This window comes from Eubalaena glacialis, chromosome 1 (assembly GCF_028564815.1).
Source record: "Eubalaena glacialis isolate mEubGla1 chromosome 1, mEubGla1.1.hap2.+ XY, whole genome shotgun sequence".
Taxonomy (NCBI): Eukaryota; Metazoa; Chordata; class Mammalia; order Artiodactyla; family Balaenidae; genus Eubalaena; species Eubalaena glacialis.
In genome coordinates, this window is record NC_083716.1 from 201,418,028 (window position 1) to 201,439,005 (window position 20,978).

Consider the following 20,978-nt stretch of genomic DNA (forward strand, 5'->3'; position numbering starts at 1 on the left):
CATTCCATTATTTCAGGGCTTTCTCTTAAACATATAATTATTAGTAGTTTCTCAGTTGTTCCACATCTCTATAACATTATTCCCTGAATGGCACCTCACTATTAGAATTTTTTTTCTAAAAGCTTTGACTACATTTCCACTCCAATCCAAAGCCTCTAATGGCTACCTGTTATCTATAGAAAAAACATTCCAACCCTTCGGTCAGTTTTCCAAGACTCTTTACAATCTCCTTCTTACTTCCTTTCCAGTTTGGTCATTGATCACACACCCAGACAAAATCTATCACATACAATGACTCAGGGCAAGACACTTAAGTTCTCTGGGCTATAAATTTCTTATAAAAACATGCCTCCTTCATTCATAATAAACATTTCTCCTCCATAAAGTAATAGGAAGGAGGAAACTATGTCTGTCATGTTTACTGCAGAATCCCTTGTGACATGAAACCACGAATGAGCATAAACCATTTCCCTCAGTTTTGCAGTAAGGATTGCATGTAATGTAGAAAGGCCTTTAAAAATTCTGTTTGTTTGTTTAATTCTAAAACTCGATGCAAGTGCTATTTTTCATTATCATTAGGAACAAAATGGTGTTAAGTTTGCAATGTAAAATTCATTCAAGGCAATAATGAAGCCCATTATCTCAAGGATAATTAGAAAATGTAAGTTTTCCATGATCAGATAAAGTTAATTAGGTCAAGATAAAAAGGACTCTTAGGAGAGCCTGGAGACTCATTACTGATAAATGTCAGGACACATGATATATGCCAAATAACCTAAGCAAAAAAGAACTGATGGAGCTCTGTTAACAAAGTACCTTAAAGACTAGGAATGAATGCATCTAGGCAAATCCCAGGGGCAGATGGTATATTTATGCTGATTAAAAATTCACCTTTCCATTATGAAACAAAATGTTTCTGTAGATAATCAGGAAACAGGGCAAAATAATTTGTAAGTAACTCCCAAATAGGGGGAAAATGACTTCTTTAAAAAAAAATAACTTTAAGCACTAGAAAGTGCACTAGAAACAAAGCAGGGAAATGGCCAGAACAAGAATCCTTGTCTGTCCCTTCTCTCAATATCCGATTTCTAGGTACAAAGACTGGATTAAATGGAAGTCTTGTAGGACGGAGTCATCAACCTCACATCCCTGGGTAATGCTCCCTTTTCCATAACCTATCAGGTGGAATATCTTTCTTCTCTGATCTTGTAAAAACGTACACCAACAATAAACCCTACACAGGCTTGTATTGGCAGGCTCTGGTCTCAAATGTGACACTAGTCCCCGTTTGATTTGAGCTTCTAATACACTTGTATGTATATTATTTCTGCCACTATTTAAAATGTCATAAAATAGAAATTCATTTTTTTAATATACATTTCAACATAATAGGTATTATAGTCAATTTAATATTCTCTTTATGTATATTAAGATTAAGCTCTTATTACTACAACAATAATATGAGCCATGTCGTTTAAGGGGAAAATACAAAGAGTATGAAAATAGAATTGCCTATTTACTCTACCTAACCTCTTAGGAATGTTTTGAAGGAACAGGTGGTCATTTAGAGGTAACGATGAATCACTTGTAATTATAAGGACAAATGGGTGTGTACATCTAGGTCAGTTGTGATTTACATGGAGTGTCATAGTATAATCTGACGTTAAGAGGCTTCTCTAAAATCCATTCTACAAAAAATTATACTGTAAATGCCTTCAGGGTAGGGACTCTTTCTTACTCACCCTGTTCTCCCCAATAGCTTTTAGGGCTGCATCTGGGAGAAAGACAGTGCTCAGTAAATAAACTGCCCAAAACTCGAATAGCAAACTCCTGACCAAAATACAGGGAGACAACTGACAATGAACTAACCAAGTATTAAAAGTCACATTCTTTTATGTAAGCATAGAAATACTGAAAGATTTGAGCAAAATACATGAGAGAAGTGTGTGTGTGTGTGTGTGTGTGTGTGTGTGTGTTGGGTGAAAAGTGTGGAGAGCTGAAGACTATAATACCACAAACAGGATAAAAGATTTTAAAACACCTCATGTGGACATGGATAAACTATCAAGTTAAAACTTGAGAAGTCCGAGACAAAGTAGTGATTAAATGCTTGGGATCTAGAAAAAGACAAGCCTGGGTCTGAGCTCTAGCTCCACCACTTACTAGTGACATAACATTGGGCAAACTACTTAACTTTTTAAAACTACAATTTCCTTTCTGTTAAATAGGTATAATAACGCCTACATCAAAGGAAGATAAAATGAGATGGTTCGTATAAATTTTTGAACATAGTACCTGAGACCACTTAAATGTGAGTTAATATTATTATTACTAATAATAGCAGTATTAACTTCCGAGACATTTTTCTAAGGATTACAGTGTTTCTCCCTGCAGCCCATAAACAAAGCTCAAAAAAAAAAAAAAAAAAAGAGGAGAACCAGTGAACCCACATTTCCCAGGCTCCTTGTAGGTACGTATGGCCTAGATTAAGTTCTGGTCAATGAGATGTAAACAGAGGGTCACATGATACTTCTGGAAAACTCCTTTCCAAGGAGATTTTTACAAGGTAAAGCCCTCCTTCTGTACTTCATCCATTCTGCTCCCTGAAACAAAGATGTAATTGCCGAACCCCAGCAGCCATAACGAACCCTGAAGATGAGGGACGGCTGAGTAAAAAGCCGTAAGGAGCCAAGGCTCTTACAACTTAAGAAACCACCTTAAGAGCCCTAGACTGCCTATCTCTGAACTTCTTTATGTGACAGAATAAAATCTTGTATAGTAAACTTTGTATAGGTCTCTGTCACAATGCAGCCAAACCAAATCCTAATTGATGCACTGAAGTCAGCAAAGAAGAACGCATAAGCCGGCCACCACCATTATAAATAAGGATTTTCATTATTTCATAAATAATGATTTCTCATTATTGTTCACCTTTAATACAGTTGGGTAACAGTCCGAGATTTAAGTGAAATGTGGAGTTGGGAAAGTATAAAGCTGAGATTTGAATCCATCTTTCTGACTTCAAAGCCCAGTGAGCAGTGCCTCTTTCCCCTCCCTCTCCTTTTCATAGTTCTCCTCTTTTTCTTCCATTCTTTCTGCCTCCTATTTTTCCTTTTGATGTTCTTCCCACTCCCCTCACATAGTACTTGATTTTAGAAAAGTATTTAGGTATTTATTGAATTAGGCCGACAATAACTGTCACTCAGAGCGCCGGGCCTCACCACTGTTTCAGTGCTGAAAAGGTTGCTACTGATGCTGGACAGCAAACTGTACGTCCTCTGCACAATCTGTACGGCTCCCCTGCTGGAGGCTGGGCTGTGGGTGGAGCATAGGTGCTAATTTGTATTCCACAAGGAGCTCAGTTTCAGAGTAAATGGAATGTGTATACTGTTTACACGTGCTTTTTAAGTCTGCCAAGTACTTGGGGGAAAAGTCTCAATTAAGACCACTATCGAAACCACGCAGCTAGCACAGTAGCGCTGGCCAAGGGCAGCACGAAGAGGCAATTCCTTGGCATGTGCTTTGGCTCTGCTCCGCTCCCTGTGTGACCCTGGGCAGGCTTCCTTGGTGCTTTGCTACATTCACGTAAAGGAGATGACTGAGGTCACAACTGAGTTGTGGAAGATGTATTCTACTTTAAAACAAAGATCAAAGCATAGAAAAAATACAGTGCAAATTTTAGGCTTGCCACTTCTATTTGTGATGCACAAGTCAATTATGTCACAAAAGTGGATCACTTTCCCATAGGATGTCCTAACTAGTTCAAGCCAGTAATGAAGCTGACCTATTCCTTTTAAAAAAGAATTTAATTTGGGTCACTTTTTATGTCACCATTCTTGAATAGCCTGCCTTTATTTATGAAATTGTCTACCGTGTATCAATAAATACTGTCTGAATAAACAGTATGTTGAGAAGGCAGACCACATTAAAAAAAGCAATTGTATCAGAAAAGGAGTCTTTTTCAGATTAGCCACTAGCAAAGCAAATTTTGAACAACATAGATTCCCTACCGTTAAGTTTCATTAAGGAAATTCACTCAAGCTTCCCAGTGCTGGACCAACTAGGGCTAACAATATAATCAAAAACTGAAAGGAATGCAAATACCCAAATTCAAATCTCGTTTTAAAAACTTCTACCCTTTCGCTGCTTCAGGGCATGATCAGAGTCAGAAAATATGGGCTGGATGGAGCCAAGTGGTATTTTAGTGAGGCCAAACAAAATACACTTCTCTCTTTACACAATTCTTTTTTTTAAGCTTCTATTATTTTAAGAAAAGAAAAAGCCATCAGTATTTGTGAAGAAATACCAACCTCAGGCTCAACAAATCTAAGTTGCAGAAGTTTGAAATTGTTTCCACTTAACATTTTGCCAAACCAGGAATCCGTATTAAAAGACCGTGTAAACAAAATAAAACAAAAAGCACTTGTAACTATGCTACAGAAAGACATCATCAGATCTTCTTTCTTTCTCTAAAGAGCTATGGAAACAATGAAAGAACAATAATTTAAAAGATAGCAGCACTGCATATTGAATCTGTTCTAACTTCTAGTTTCTCAACTCTATAAAGTCTTAAAATGCTCAAAAAGTTCACTGTAATTTACTTTAATTTTTATTAAGATTGTAATTTACTCACGCATTCCCTCCCTTCCGAAATATAAATCTCAGCTCCTGGTCCCCTCTCTAGTATTTCCCCAATTATAAGGAATAAACATGCTATTATTTTCTCTACATTATATCCCAGACAGAACTCCGTTACCAATACTGGAGATGAAAAGCACTGAATAGTAGAGTTTATTATAACTAAAAAAACAGTCATGCTAACATTTTCTAACATCTGGTTCATCTGAAGGAGTGAGTGGTCCCAAATATCTCATGACATCTATCAATAACAAAAAAGTTAAAGAAGGTTATTTTGTTAAACTGCTGTGATCAGAGATCTACAGTTGCTAGGAGAGAAAACAGGGACGCATGGCACCGTGGATAAGTAAAACATTCCCCAAACTTCAGATGTAAAATGTTAGCTAAAGGGGGGGGTGGTATTTTATGTATTGGGAGTAGTGGTATTTAGGTGTTAGAAGTATAATATAGGGGAGCCAGTGACATGCTGGGGATGGCTTGGACCAGCTTACAGGAGCTGATGGTGGAATCTCAAGGAATTCTCAAGCTGGTTGACGATAATGCTGGCAGCCTAAAATTGGCTATGGTGGGAGAATTTACACCATGGAAAATGGCAAATGTTACAGATCAGCCCTCCTCCCCACCGCCCCTGGGGATCTGGTTGCTAAGCATTTATCAGCACGTCACTGCAGAAGACCAAGGATGGAGTTATCCAAATCAGCACATTTTAGGTAGAACAGAAGGGCATTGCCATGAAATTTTAAAATAGTACTCTACATTTTTTAAAAAGATTCAGTGCTGGTCAGAGGACAACTGTTTAAAGATAAAAGGCAAAGGCCATCTTCATACTTGGGCAATTCCTTCAATATTCCATGAGTTTAGCATTTTACTCAAAAATACATTCACAAAACCAACCTCTGCTTTAGTCTCTCATTCTGAAAGGTATACTGACCTAGAAGGATTCTTCACCTCTGCCTCTATGTGTGGGTTACTTTTTGGTCTAACAAGACTGTACCCCCTGAAAAATAAGTAAGAGATACTCTAAAAACTATGTGTTATTTATAAATTTAGAGTTTAATTTCATCTCTACCTGGATTGCTGTGTAACTGGAGGTGATTAAACCAGACAACCACCACAAAGAGGTACTAGTTGTTTCAAAGCAATTAAAGAGACGTGCCACAAAAATAACAAATATAGTGCTCTAATGAATGAAAAATATATCTTTCAAAGTGTAGAACTTATTCTGCTAAGAGACTTTTGGGATTCACTTGAAACCTCCAAATATTAAGTTGCATTTTACTCATTAAGATGAACCTGATCCAATAAACTGTGGCCATCAGCTTCATGTGGGATTGAAACCAAAGTCTATGTCATCACTGGGGCAACTTCTACAGCCACATAAGCTATTAGCATCTGGTAAAATGAGAATCCTCAAGTAGGCTCTGACTGTGGTAACTTTCACTGTACAAATATTTGTTCTCTTCTAAAAAATCTATCCTCATAACCATAACTCCTACTTGCCATGGTCATCGAAGTTGAATATTTGGACCATACTGATACTCAAATCCCCAGTCTGACATCCAAAGTCACAAACCCCTAGAGTTACAAGCTTGGCTTTAGAGATGGATGTCAATTTAGCTGGGTGATACTATAGCCAGTGTTTTTTGTAGGGAAAAACACAAGAAACTATGGGAAAAGACATTTCACTTTAAATAAGGAGATGGTTACCATTTTACATTTTCATTTAAAGAGCCCATGACGTTTATATCACTTTTAAAGTTCGAAGTTTCAGTTTAGGCTCAAGTAGAATGATCTGGGGAAAGCACCCAGTGTTAATACTGTTTGAGAGTACGATACAAAGAGGCAGGAAAAAAGTTATTCCATATTTAACATCTGAAAGGGGAGTCAAAAATAAACACTTTTCTTAAAAATTAAACCAAATGGTAAGTCCATTATATAAACTTATTAATAAGAAATATCAAGCTTTGCAATATTTTTCTAATTGTCCATGTCATTTTGTATCATTCTCTCTGTTATCCTTAACCCTCTGTAGTGGTGCTTCCACTGATTTTACTCCATTGATATCGGTCTGTGATTGTTAATTTTATGTGTCAACTTAACTGGGCCACTGGGTGCCCAGACATTTGGCCAAACATTATTCCGATGTGTCTGTGAGTGTGTTTCTGGATGAGATTCACCTTTCAATCAGACTGAGTTAAGCAGATCACCCTCCCTAATGTGGGTGGGCCGCATCCAATCAATTGAAGGTCAAAAGGCTGAGTAAGAGGGAATTGCCTTGGCCTGAATGAGTTGGGACATTGGCGTTTTCTTGGGTCTCAAGCCTGCTGGGTTTTGGATCGGCTCTTACACCATCAGCTCTCGTGTGTGTGTGTGTGTGTGTGTGTGTGTGTGTGTGTGTGTGTGTGTGTGTGTATCTAATACAGGGTCTCTCAAAATGTTCCCATTACTTCCTTTTTTTTTCTTAATTTTACTTATTTCTTTTTTGGCTGCATTCGGTCTTCATTGTTGTGCACGGGCTTTCTCTAGTTGTGGCGAGCGGGTGCTACTCTTAGTTGCGGTGTGCGGGCTTCTCATTGCGGTGGCTTCTCTTGTTGTGAGGCACAGGCTCTACGCATGCGGGCTTCAGTAGTTGTGGCACGCGGGCTCAGTAGCTGTGGCTCGTGGGCTCTAGAGTGCAGGCTCAGTAGTTGTGACACACAAGCTTAGTTGCTCCACGGCATGTGGGATCTTCCCAGACCAGGGCTTGAACCCGTGTCCCCTGCATTGGCAGGCAGATTTTTAACCACTGCACCGCACCACCAGGGAAGTCCTTTTTTGTTTTGTTTTGTTTTTTTATACATCTTTATTGGAGTATAATTGCTTTACAATGGTGTTAGTTTCTGCTGTATAACAAAGTGAACCAGCTATACATATACATATATCCCCATATCTCCTCCCTCTTGCGTCTCCCTCCCACCCTCCCTATCCCACCCCTCTAGGTGGTCACAAAGCACTGAGCTGATCTCCCTGTGCTATGCGGCTTCTTCCCACTAGCTATCTATTTTACATTTGGTAGTGTATATATGTCCATGCCACTCTCTCACTTCGTCCCAGCTTACCCTTCCCGCCTCCCCCTCCCCGTGTCCTCAAGTCCATTCTCTACGTCTGCCTCTTTATACCTGTCCTGCCCCTAGGTTCTTCAGAAACACTTTTTTTTTTTTTTTTTTTTTTTTTGTAGATTCCATATATATGTGTCAGCATACGGTATTTGTTTTTCTCTTTCGGACTTACTTCACTCTGTATGACAGACTCTAGGTCCATCCACCTCACTACAAATAACTCAATTTCGTTTCTTTTTATGGCTGAGTAATATTCCATTGTATATATGTGCCACATCTTCTTTATCCATTCATCTGTCGATGGACACTTAGGTTGCTTCCATGTCCTGGCTATTGTGAACAGAGCTGCAATGAATACTGTGTTACATGACTCTTTTTGAATTATGGTTTTCTCAGGGTATATGCCCAGTAGTGGGATTGCTGGGTCGTATGGTAGTTCTATTTTTAGTTTTTTAAGGAACCTCCATACTGTTCTCCATAGTGGCTGTATCAATTTACATTCCCACCAACAGTGCAAGAGGGTTCCCTTTTCTCCACACCCTCTCCAACATTTATTGTTTGTAGATTTTTTGATGATGGCCATTCTGACTGCTGTGAGGTGATACCTCATTGTAGTTTTGATTTGCATTTCTCTAATGATTAGTAATGTTGAGCATCCTTTCATATGTTTGTTGGCAATCTGTATATATTCTTTGGAGAAATGTCTATTTAGGTTTTCTGCCCATTTTTGGATTGGGTTTTTTGTTTTTTTGATATTGAGCTGCATGACCTGCTTGTAAATTCTGGAGATTAATCCTTTGTTAGTTGCTTCATTTGCAAATATTTTCTCCCATTCTGAGGGTTGTTTTTTTGTCTTGTTTATGGTTTCCTTTGCTGTGCAAAAGCTTTTAAGTTTCACCATACACAAAAATAAACTCAAAATGGATTAAAGACCTAAATGTAAGGCCAGACACTATAAAACTCTTAGAGGAAAACACAGGCAGAACACTCTATGACATAAATCACAGCAAGATCCTTTTTGACCCACCTCCTAGAGAAATGGAAATAAAAACAAAAATAAACAAATGGGACCTAATGAAACTTAAAAGCTTTTGCACAGCAAAGGAGACCCATTACTTCTTCAAAGGAACCAAACATACCCACCCAGTGTGTTCCTTTTTCCACATCTTTACTTTGGGTGTTTTCCTTCCTTTCCCATTCCAAATTTTCTCTTCTCCACAATCTAATTTTATCAAAATCCTACTCGTCATTCATGGTTCAGTTCAAATCCAAACTTTACTATGAAAACTCTCCACGTATCCCATGCCAGAAATAAGTCTTTCTGTACCTATACTAATGCATGATGCACGTTCTGTTCTTTTATAATCCAAATAAGAGGCATTAGGGGTAAAGTGGTCTGGGCAAGGGGTGCTTAGTGGCTTTACACAGGAAGTGCATGATTCTGTGCAAATGTGTGGATCTGATTTCAGTTCCAGTTCTAAAAAGAAAGTTACTTATTTGGCTAAGGATGTTTTTAAAACACTATGTTCATGACCATAGCTTATGGAGATTGTAACCACCAGAGTAGAAGACCACTAATCTAGCAAGAGAACAAATCTACCAGAGAGACCACAATAAACAGAGCACTCATAGCAGAGACACAGAAAATGCTCTGGGTTGTTATACAGGTTTCAGGCAGAAGGAGACACTCGAGGGCAGACTACCGTGCAGTGGTCAAGAACAACATGGACAAAAAGAACAAGAACAACAAAAGGAACCCTGTTGTGACAAAACTATTCTGTTGGACCACCTCAGTTAAGGGAGATCAGCTGTTTGTTGAGAGGAGGAATGGGACACTGACACTAATTCTTCAGTGTGTCTTTTATATGTCATTGTGTATTTCCCATTAGAGTAAGGATTTAACCATCAATAACAAATCTTTATCATTTTTATAAAAGTCTAAACTGATGAAACTCTTTAGTTATTGTTCTACTTACTGTAGATTCTTGCTTCTACCTAACCATTCACATCAAGATTTTGGAGAGCTGGGTAGGAATAACCAAGTGAGTAGCATTCCTGGCTTAGTGTGCTGTATGGTCCATTTTATTTTGTAGGTGTTTGAATAACCCATATTTTGCTTTCCCCAAACTAAGTCATAAACCTCTAGAGGCTTGTAATTGTACTGCTTTTATCTTCTACACTATAGGTAATAATAAGTCAATTACTGAATAAATTGTTTAATTATAATTCTAACTGTTTTTCTTCCATTTGTAATCCCGTGATTATCTAAGTGGATGCCAACCACAGCCCCAGGAGCTGGACAGGACAGGTTACTAGCCCTCACTTTAGAGAAGACTGAGGTTTGTAGAAGTTAGATCAGAAAGACAGCAATGGATCCAGGAATCCTCATCCACAGCAGCATAATTTCCTCAAATCCTCCAAATTAAAAATGAGAAGGAAGGAAGGGAGGGAGGGAGGAAAGAAAGAAGAAAGAAAGGAGCAAAGGAGGAAAGAATTTTTAAAAATGAAGAAAGAAAAAACACTCCTATGTTAAGTAACATTTGGTTTTCCTTATTAAAACTCATATTCGTCTACCAGATATATTATCCCCATGAGCACATACTAATGATCAAACCTAGCCAAGAACCAGAAGCATTTTAACCAAATCACATTTTAATACTACTGATACATATTTCTTGCATAAATATAAAAAGTTTATATCAACAATGTAACTCAGATCCCAAATTACCCTTGATTTCCACAGTCCTGAGAGTGTACAAAAGTTTAAGAATTACTGCAATAAGAAGTAAGAAGAGATTTTCTTTCTCTACTGGCCTACTTTCTTTGCTTATATGTTTTGTTTCAAACAAGGCAAGTCAAAATGTGTCCTGTATGTTAGTTGAAAATCCTAGACCTTAGGTACAACAAATATGTACACATAGATGTTGATCACAGTCTCATGAGGACTATCCTGCATAAAATAAAATGTGGGTTAATTCCCAGAATCAAAATGATTAAGGAAATCAAGTAATGGAACAAAATACTGATTAAAACGTAGTGTGGAATTCTGAACAAGATACCTTTCCAAATGTAACTAAAAGTAGAAAGAAAAGCATTACATATTTGATGTCAAACCCAGTTTGGAACTGTATCATCTAATCTTTAAGACTGAAGAATCAAAGATCTATAAAATCTAGGAGGTAAAAAGGGAAACTTAGTCTTCCTCTAATTCAACCTATTAATTTTTTAAACAGCTTTACTGAGATATAACTCAGACACTGTACAATTCACCCATTTAAAGTATATAATCCACTGTTTTTAGTATATATACAGGATTGTGCAACTATCACCATAATATGATTTTAGAACATTCTCTCCTCCAAAAGAAACCACATACCTATTAGCATTCACTCCCCATCCCATCTCCAACCCAAGGAAACCACCAATCTACTTTCTATCTCTATAGATTTGCACATTCTGGACATTTCATATAAATGGAATAGTATAATATGTGATATTTTGTGACCAGTTTCTTTTACTTAGCAAATATTTTCAAGGTTTACCATACTGTATCAGTATTTCATTCCTTTGTATTGTTAAACAGTATTCCACTGTATGGATCTACCACATTCATTTATCAGTTGACGGACATTTGGGTTGTTTCTACCCTCTGGCTATTCTGAACAATGCTACTGTGAACATTTGTGTACAAGTTTTTGTTTGGAAGCACATTTTCATTTCTCTTGGGTATATACCTAACTGTGGAATTGCTGGATCATGTGGCAACTCTTTGTATAAACATTTTTCCGAAGAAGATATACAAATGACCAATAAACACATCAAATGACGATCAACCTATTCATTTGTAGAGATAAAGAAAGTCAGACCTAGGAAATTTAAATGATGTATCCCAAGTCAGTTAGATGGCTAGTGGCCAGTGAGGTCTAGACTAACCTGACACAGGAAAATTATTACAGGATTTGGATACAGAAAGACATGGATCTGTATACAAGAGTTTACTTGCACACTTAACCTCTTTGAGCATTGGTTTCTTCATCTATAGCAAAACCTATTCCATAGGATTACTGTGAAAGTTAAATGAGCTAATATAATATCCTATCATAGAACATGGCACCTAATAAGTCATCAATATATGTGAATTTCATTCCTTTCCATTATTCTATGCATCCGTAGCATAAGGACTCTATGGTATTTAAGCATGAAGTCATGTATGTGTTCCTGGTGAGGTGTCCTCCAGTAAACTACCTATGATCTAATCAAAACCTATATGTATGACTCAGCCTTGAAGGATACCAGTAATCCCAGTACCTGGATTGGAACTCTTCTTCCTTGGAATGATAAAATATCTCTCATTTCCAAAGACAATCTCTCCCAATAGAGTGTAGCAGTTAAGAGTCATACTCCTAGAGTTAGAATCCTGAATTCCTCCCTTGCTTGCTAATACACACATTATTTAACATCTCTAAATTTCAATAAAATGTAGATAATAATAATAACACCCACCTCATAAACTTCCATGAGGTCTAAATAAGATAATTCGTGAAAAAGTACCTAGTACAGTGCCTGGCACATGGTATAAGCTTAATAAATGCAGGTATCATCATTATCACCCTTGTCACTGTCATTTTCATCATTATCCTCATCTTACCTAGTAAGGCCTGATATTCTGTTCTTACTCTTTAACTAATAGTCAATTAAAAAAAAATATTTTACTTCTTTTATGTAAGTCAAGGACATTTTTCACTCTAGAACTCTCAAAAAAAAAAAAAAAAAGCATATCAAATCTAGACTCCTGTGAAATCTCACCCAATTTAAACCTTTGGCCTTAAGTAATTAGAAAAAAAAAGTCTCTTCCAAAACTGAAGACAGCTAATGTGTGGTACAAGCATAATCACTACCTTGTTCAAACATGTAATACGAAAAATCCAAGACAACATATGCATGAAGAGAGGTCAAATCAGGCGAATCTTAGGAGCTACTTCTGGTGAGAGCACAGGAGAAGGAGGGAGTGGCAATGAGGAGAGAGCCTGGAAGCTTCCTCATTTGTCCAAAGCAGACATCACTGAATAACCAGGAATCTACAGGTGACAAGTTTCATTCATTCATCAAACTTGTTCTGAGAATCTTCTATATGAATGGCACTGGGGTTGAAGAGGGGGTAATTAAACAATAAACAGGAGAACTCTCAAGAAGGGGATCATCTGCTTGGGAAGATAAAATAAGTTCACAACTATACCATGAGACAGATGGGGATAGCTGTCATAAAACAGTGCAAGGGAGGCTCTATGGGGAGTCGCTTATGCCTGGAGAGCCAAGAGCAATCCACCCAATATGCTGCCCTTCGATGACGTGTCTAAAAGCCCCCACCCCCTCAACTATGGTAGGAGACCCTACCACAGGCTCCCAGAGCACCTTTTACTACCTTCACTGTAATTGCTAGAAGATATGCATTCACCCTCCTCACTGGTGAGAGGCAGGGTAAAAGCACAGACTTTGGAGCTGGACGTCTTGAGTCAAATCCAATTCTATCACATACTAATTATAGGACATTGGTCAATTTGCCATGCTATGCTTCAGTTTCCTCTCCTAGAAAATATGGATAAAAATAGCAGTTATGTACAAGGCTGCTGTGAGTATGGAAGGAATTAATCTAAGTGCTTATAGCATGTGTAGCACACAGCCAATGCTACATACTACATAATGCTACACTGTTAGCTTGTATCATTGTTATCACAGTGGCATGTACATAGTAGGCATTCAGAAGTGTGTTGAATGGCAAAACAAATGAAAACACAAAAGGAAGATGTTGCACTTGAGAAGACAACATGGAGCCAAATTTCATAAACCTGAGCAGCTAAGTTTGACAACGTTCCTCTTAAGAACCATTTCTTTTCATGCAGGTGAGGATTTGGCCATCCTATTCCATGTCAATTCTAGAAATCAGTCATCACTGTAGGGGGAAAAAAAAACTCATAGTATTTAATAGCTTTCGATGTTATATTAAATGGGGCAAAAAGTTTACTCCCTTTAAATGTTCTAGAGGTAAAGCTGTTCATTAAAAAGGGGAGCTAAAATTTCAGGCTGGAAGAAAACCTATTAACTGCCTGGAGGATGGGAGCCATGACTTTTAAAGTACAGTCAAAAGCAGCACAGCCAAATACAGACATGGCAAGAGCCTTTCCCAAATGTTCTTTTAAGCTATTTTAGTTCATTGGAAGCCAATCATTTGTACAGGAAGGATAGGGGAGAAGCACAGGGAGATATACCTGCTTTCACTAAGGTACCCAGCTTAGCTAAAAACGTTATTAAAGTCCAAATGCACAAAGTAGAGGAATCAGGCTAAAGTGATAATCTTTCAGGCCCGTCTGATAATCCATTTTGTCCACAAGGCCAGGGGTCCTTCCACATCTTTCATGCCACACAGCATTCAAATGCAAAGCCACCAACAGACTGTGAGGTCAGCTATCTACCAGCCCACATCCAGGGCTCTTTACAATGCCTACAACTTCAGGCTGAAACCCCAAATGAATCCAAATCCTCAGGGAAAGATGGATGGTTATGTTACCCACACAGCCAAGATAATGTTTACCTCTGTTTAACTATCGAAACTTTATAAAAGCTATGAGACAGAATTTGTTCTTAAGAATGCATTGTAACTCATCTTAAATAGTATCCTAAGTTTAACTTTTCTCGAGGTTCAGGTGTTATTAATAAGAAGCTCTCTCCTGAAGCGTGTCTGGCAAGTTGTGACTCGCAAGAAAGGAACCTCCCCTTCCGTGTCTGCATGATAAGTTCCCGATTCCCTTTAGCTAGGGATACAAAATGACTTAGCAAGTTAAGTCTCTATATAGAGCAGAAATACATGCAGCGTTATCTCAACTTGGGTTTCCCTGGACCTATGGTTCTCTAATGAGTATAGCTCCTCATGACACCAGGTAAAATATTGTCAGAGTTGAGAACAGAGCTGAATTCTTCGTCTGCAAATGCTCTTTTATATGCAAGTATAATACCATCAATATTTTCCAAAGTCCTTGCTTGGACCACCTGTGCCCTTCCATTTAGTAGAATGTTTACAAACACTGGGCTCTCAGGCTGTTGACCCATACTCAGCACCAGCAAAGCAACATCCTCCTTTGGAAGGAGAGAGCACAGGAAGTGCCAAGTGTCCCTGCTTGCAGGTTCCTAGTGTCCTGGAAAGGCTTCCCTGCCATGCCCACCTGACTCTGATACAACGCCATTCTATCTGTGGTCCAGGGACCTAATCACAAATTCATTCTCTTTCATCTATTCTACTTCATGCTTGCCACTTCTAATCTTCTCTAGGCTGGGAATTAGAGGTTTACTAAAAAAAGTTTACAGAAATCAAGTCAATAGTTTCAATGAAAGTCTGAGGGGTTCCTCCCATGCATTAAAATACATACATGTACTTTGTAGTATCTAATTTGACTGCTTATAAGTTCTTAGATAAGATTGCTGGAAGCTGAGTTCAGGATGAGTAAGATGCTACTGTGGTATTATTGCCAGAGGGTACTTTGGGGGAGAACGGCATTTATTGAGTACTTTCCACATTCCATTCGCCTTGAATGCTCTTCCCTGATATGGTTTACTTCTCACTTCTTTCAAGTCTGTGTGCATGTAGAGCCTTATCTGTGAGGCCTTCTGCAGCCACCCTGTAAAAAATAACCCTCCACTCCTGCCTTTCTCTGGACCCCATCTCCTGCTTTCTTTTAAATCATAGCTTTAATCAGCTCTTGGCATGCTATGTATTTACTTATCTGCCCATTGCCCATCTCTTTCCATCAGAATGGCAGTTCCATGGAGTCGTTGGCTTATCTGTTTTGCACAGGTGCTCAATAAATATTTGTTGAATGAAAAAGTCAAGCATAGCTATTGTAAATATCTTGTCAATTTAATCCTCCCCACCCTACAAGTCACATATTTCAAGCCTTTTTATAGATAGGGAAACTGAGGTTGGTTATTCAATACTTGGAGAGCATAATGTGGTGGTTAAGAGCATGGACCCTTGAACCAGACTGCCTGGGTTACAGCCCAGCTCAGACACTGCTCACCTCTGTGACACTGGGCAAGTCACTGAACCATTCTGGACCTGGGACCCTTTATATGTAAATAGCAATAATAATAACAGTATTGCCTTACGGAGTTGTTGAGAAGAGCTTAAACATATAAAGGGCTTAAACAGTTCATGGCTCATAGTAGGTGCTGAACGAGAGTTAATAAATAAAATCTTAGCTGAGAAACACCTTATAAGAATTACTAACTTTCTCATTCTGATTTCTTACTTATATAACAACCTCCTGATTACAAGCCAGCTTTCTGTTTCATCCATCGAAGAAGGAAGTACGGATGTGGTGACCCGGCCTGTGTGAGAGTTACGTATTTCTCATCATAAATTCATCAATCTGTGAATCTTGTTTAATGTGCTAACAAAACCAGGGTTCTGAATCAACAAGACTGAGGCCCAAACCCTGACAGTGTCACAGACACACCTTGCGCTGTTGCTTAGCAACCTCCTAGCCACCTTCTCCAAACAATGCCACAACTTGTATTCAACTACCCACAACACAAGCTGTATAGCTAGGAGAAGGAAGTGTTGTTGCCCAAGAAACCTTTTCTCTAATCAGTAGAAAATGGTGAGAGATTACAATTCAAAGAAAATCCAGGGGAAGTGAGTGTTTTGCCCAACAAGTGCCCTCACAGCCATCCACTGCATACACTACTTCAGAAGAGTGTAGCAATGGTTCATGGTATCAAACAACCTGCTTGTCCAGGTTTCCCTTGAACCAGGTCACGCAGGGCTTTCAGCCCTCACTTGAAGGGTAGGGCCCAGTGCCAAAGCCACAAGCAGCCCACAGTCACACGGAGGCTTCCCCACGGCAACTCCCGCAAGTTACCTTGCCCTGATGATCGTGTTTCATTTCCCAGCCCCTCGGCAGCTCCAGTTGTTTGTTTGCAAACATGTTGAGGAATCCCACAAGGTCCCGGTTATGCTGGTAGCGTTCAAAGTGGTGGGTATCCCGCCGGACTTTGGTGATCATGTGCTTCAAACACGTGTTGTTTGTAAACATGCGGTAGGCACTCTGGAGAGGATGGAAAAACAATGTTAATCTGCTTTGGGACATGCAAAAGCAACATATATACTCCCATGGGCATATTTAATCTTTGGATGGTGTACAATGTAACTCTAGACCCACACATGGAAACAGCAGACAAAGCAAAATAATTTTGATCAAAATAAAATAGACTACAGAAAATCAGGGAGTCTTCACTAATGATTCTAGTTTTCTAAGGAATGAGAATGCTGTCGAGTCTCATTTTACAGGTGACGTAAGATCCTAAAGTTGGTTTTAGGCAAAACCCACACAGTCGAAATCACACCATGCTGGAGACAAACATACCACCTCACAGTGAGCCCCAATACAGCCAGTGTTTCCTCCAGCACAGGAACAGATCATTGGCTCTTGGGGTGAGTGCCAATGAAGCAGCTGGCATACATTTAGGAGCCAAGTTGTATGAAAAAATGCTTGGCCATATATTTGAATATTAGAAGTACATGCAGCGGGCTGAGTTGTTCTCACTGAGAGTCATATTCAACTGAGACCAGAGTAGACTGGAGTTTTTCATCTCACTCCTGCTTGGAGGCATAATCTCAGTAAATGGAATGGAAGGCACAACTACCTAGACTGTATAACTCAGTATTTTCTTTTTCTTTCTCCATCTCTTTTTCCTGTGTGTGTACACAGACACACACACACACACACATATACATATCACTAAATTTACATGATTGAAATACACATTTAATAAAACTCCATTATACCAGCACATACAAAAAAGTGATTGTTTTGTAAAAGTATCTCATGATACTTAAAGAAGAGTCCAAAAAAGGGCCATGGGCTGTCTGCATATGAGTCAGGCAACAAATATGCAATGCACAATACCATGTGCCAAGCAGTAGAAAAGGAGTAACTGTATAGAGCTATTTCCTTAAGTCATCAGAGGGAATGTGATATTCATGAAATTGACCAACCGTGAATGATCTCTCCTGGAATGCTATTCTTCTCACGTAGATTCAAAGGGCTTTGGATTCCTCTTATCTTTAGTGTCCCAGGGACACCAGACTAAGTCTGGAGGCCTTCAGGCTTTACTTCATGGGTTCTGTTATTTATTTCCTTTTAGACAGACCAAGGCAAGCCCAAAAGAAACCAGAATCCCTGGAAATCGTTTCACGTTAATAAACATTTACTGTGCTGGTTATTGAGGATAAAAGATAAATGAGTATGAGGACAGTCAACAGTGCTCCTGTCTTTCCAGGGTCCCTCAGGATGTGTCATGTCCAGGTCAAAGCATTTATTGCCGATGGGAATCCCTCTAGAGCTTTCTTTTCTTTGGTACAGTGAGCACAGCAACCGGCCATGTTTGAAATGGTGGCTGCTTCCCAGTCTGGGTTCCTGGGTCTCTGAAGGCTACAGGGATCAGAGAACCCTGACAACCCAATTTGGAATGAGAAACAAACCTTTGCTGGCTTAAGCCACTGAGATTTTTTGGTCACCGTTATTGATGTATAACCTAAACTACATAAAGTAACTTTTCTACCATTATTCTGATTGATTCGCTGTCATTGTATACTTTTTGCTTTGCATTAAAATATTTTTCCTCTATCAAAATGGAAGGAAGGGAGGAAGGAAGGAAGGGAGGGAGGGAGGGAGGGAAGGCCAGCCACATTAAACTGTCCTCAAATATTAGTGCGCTAGTTCCTTAGTACACCTGAGTAGAAAATATTTTGAGGTCACATTGCAACCTGACAGTCTAAATGAGAGGAGGTGTGATGGCTGTGAGAAATTATGAGGTTCAGAGCACACAGCACTGCCAAAGCAGGCAGGCCCGTGCAGGGGCTCTGGGCAATTAGAGAGCACGAGAGAATAAGAAAATGATACCATGAAAGCAGAGAAGGAGACTAATAAAAGAAGTTGGAGGGTGTCAGAGACGAACGTTAGCTAACTCACAGTTTAGCCTGTGGCTGACCCTTCCTTGGAGTCTTACGTACAATCAGCAAGGCATCTGTTTTCTGCATTTGGCTCCATGTTGCTGATATATTTTCACAGAAGCCATTACAAGCATAGAGGCCAGAGACCACACTAGCTTCTGTGATGGCGATGGTAATGAACTTTCAAGTCATACTCCCTAATAAGTCTCTCTGGGGACAAATTATTGCAGGATAATTCTGTCAGATAAATCATTTCATTAACTGTCTTCTAAATAGGTGTATGTCCTGTCACCCTTCCTTTTCCTTCCGCCCATTAAAATAAGAGGCCACATCCTGATTCTTTATCTAGAGCACCAGAAATGCTCCTCACTGCGCTAAAGAAAAGCAGCAGAACTTCATTAGGGCAAGCAGTGGTAATGAGGTGAAGGAACCCACTCCAGCCTCAGGCACGAAGCAACTCCCTGGGGTTGGACAGCTCTTTAAGCACAGGAGTCTTAAGGCTGGTCTTATAATTAATTACGTCCTTTCAACTTCCTCCTCTCCACTCAGTGAGACGTGTGATAGAGTGCCAAGTTCAACGGATCTTTGCAAAAAAGCATCTACCAAAGTAAATTAAGTGTAAGGAAGATTTCTCTCATCAGTAACCAGCAAACAACCTTTAGAACCACAGCTTTTTCAAGTCTGAATAATATGCACATGACTATTAGGGTCTATTTAAAACACATAAGGCAAACAGGAACATCCCTCTAGACTGCTACATGTCTGTAAGAAACTACATACATACTTATTTACATATATATGTTTACTTATACATGTTTATATGTATGTATGTGTAACATTTATACAGGTCTATGCTTATATACACATCTGTTTATTCTATTTTTGAATATATATTTTATATGCTTATTCGATATATATAGTATTGTTTTAAATGTATTTTTTAAAATTTTATTATTATTTATTTATTTATTTATTTTTGACTGTGTTGGGTCTTCGTTTCTGTGCGAGGGCTCTCCCCAGCTGCGGCAAGCGGGGGCCACTCTTCATCGCGGTGCCCGGGCCTCCCACTGTCGCGGCCTCTCCCGCTGCGGAGCACAGGCTCCAGTCGCGCAGGCTCAGCAGCTGTGGCTCACGGGCCTAGCCGTTCCGCAGCATGTGGGATCCTCCCAGACCAGGGCTCGAACCCGTGTCCCCTGCATCGGCAGGCAGACTCTCAACCACTGTGCCACCAGGGAAGCCCTATAGTATTGTTTTAAAATATATATTTTATATATGTATATACATATATATATGATCTGAAATATAAATATCCTTTCTGAGTAATTTTGTTCAGAAAAGATATTTATACTCCAGTTCATACAAAACTATGGTGAGGATTCTAGTCACAGCTCATGGACAGAGACAAAGAAAGTAATTTACTCTCTGCCTCAATTTGCTCAACTATTATAAGACAGGATAATAGCAACTGTCCTGATTTCTTCATAGGCATGTGGGATTGAAATCCAGTGGAACAAAGGATGTAAAAGTGCTTTGAAGAGGTAAAAATCACTGTAAAAATATAGAGTGGAAGTAAGTACAAGAATATATACGGGATTATACCTATCATATCTACATTCTAACAGATGAATGATAGTACTAAAACTGTTTGCTACTTTCAGTCGTTGAAGATCTTGGGTGAGCATCCCACTTTCTGTTAAGGGAAGAAGGGTCTCATAACCTCTCACTAATTATGTGCTAAGCCCTGTGCTAAACCCTGAGGATACAGAGATGAGCACAGCCTGATCACTCAAAGGGATGGAGAAGGAAAATTATAGGGGGAGGTGGGAGGAAGGGGTTCACTGGAAGCAGAAAGTAGAGCTTGGGAAACAGGCCACAGTAGCAGTGAAAATACTGAAACACACTGATAGAACTAGCAGAGCTAAGAATGAGAGCGGTCCAAAGAGTTGAGAAATACTAAACAGGTGGGATTAGGTTGAAAGAGCTTCGTCTTCAGGCATCTTTATTCTCCCTCTGGGGTTCAGTGGGTCTAACTGGAAAGGGATCCTTTTCTGTGTTTGAGTTGTTGTTTTGTTTTGGTCTTATAGGGAAAATATGCAGTAAAGGGATCTGATCTTCTTCCTGAAACAAAAGTAGATTAGGAAAGGGCAAATGGACCTATTTCACAGCAGTCTCATGATAATGCACAGAACGATCTCACCTGGGAAACTGCTGCATGTGGACTCACAAGCAGTAAGGCA

At 39.2% G+C, this 20,978-nt stretch overlaps 1 protein-coding gene across 4 annotated transcripts in view; it reads right to left on the minus strand.

Annotated features, from left to right (window-relative positions):
* Positions 1-20,978, minus strand: part of HECW2 (HECT, C2 and WW domain containing E3 ubiquitin protein ligase 2) — a 407,233-nt gene that overhangs the window by 85,000 nt on the left and 301,255 nt on the right. For all 4 annotated transcript variants that reach the window (XM_061203609.1, XM_061203599.1, XM_061203626.1 and 1 more), the window contains one exon: positions 16,649-16,834. In XM_061203609.1, coding sequence (XP_061059592.1) covers positions 16,649-16,834 — 186 coding nt within the window. The remainder of the gene's footprint in view (positions 1-16,648; positions 16,835-20,978) is intronic.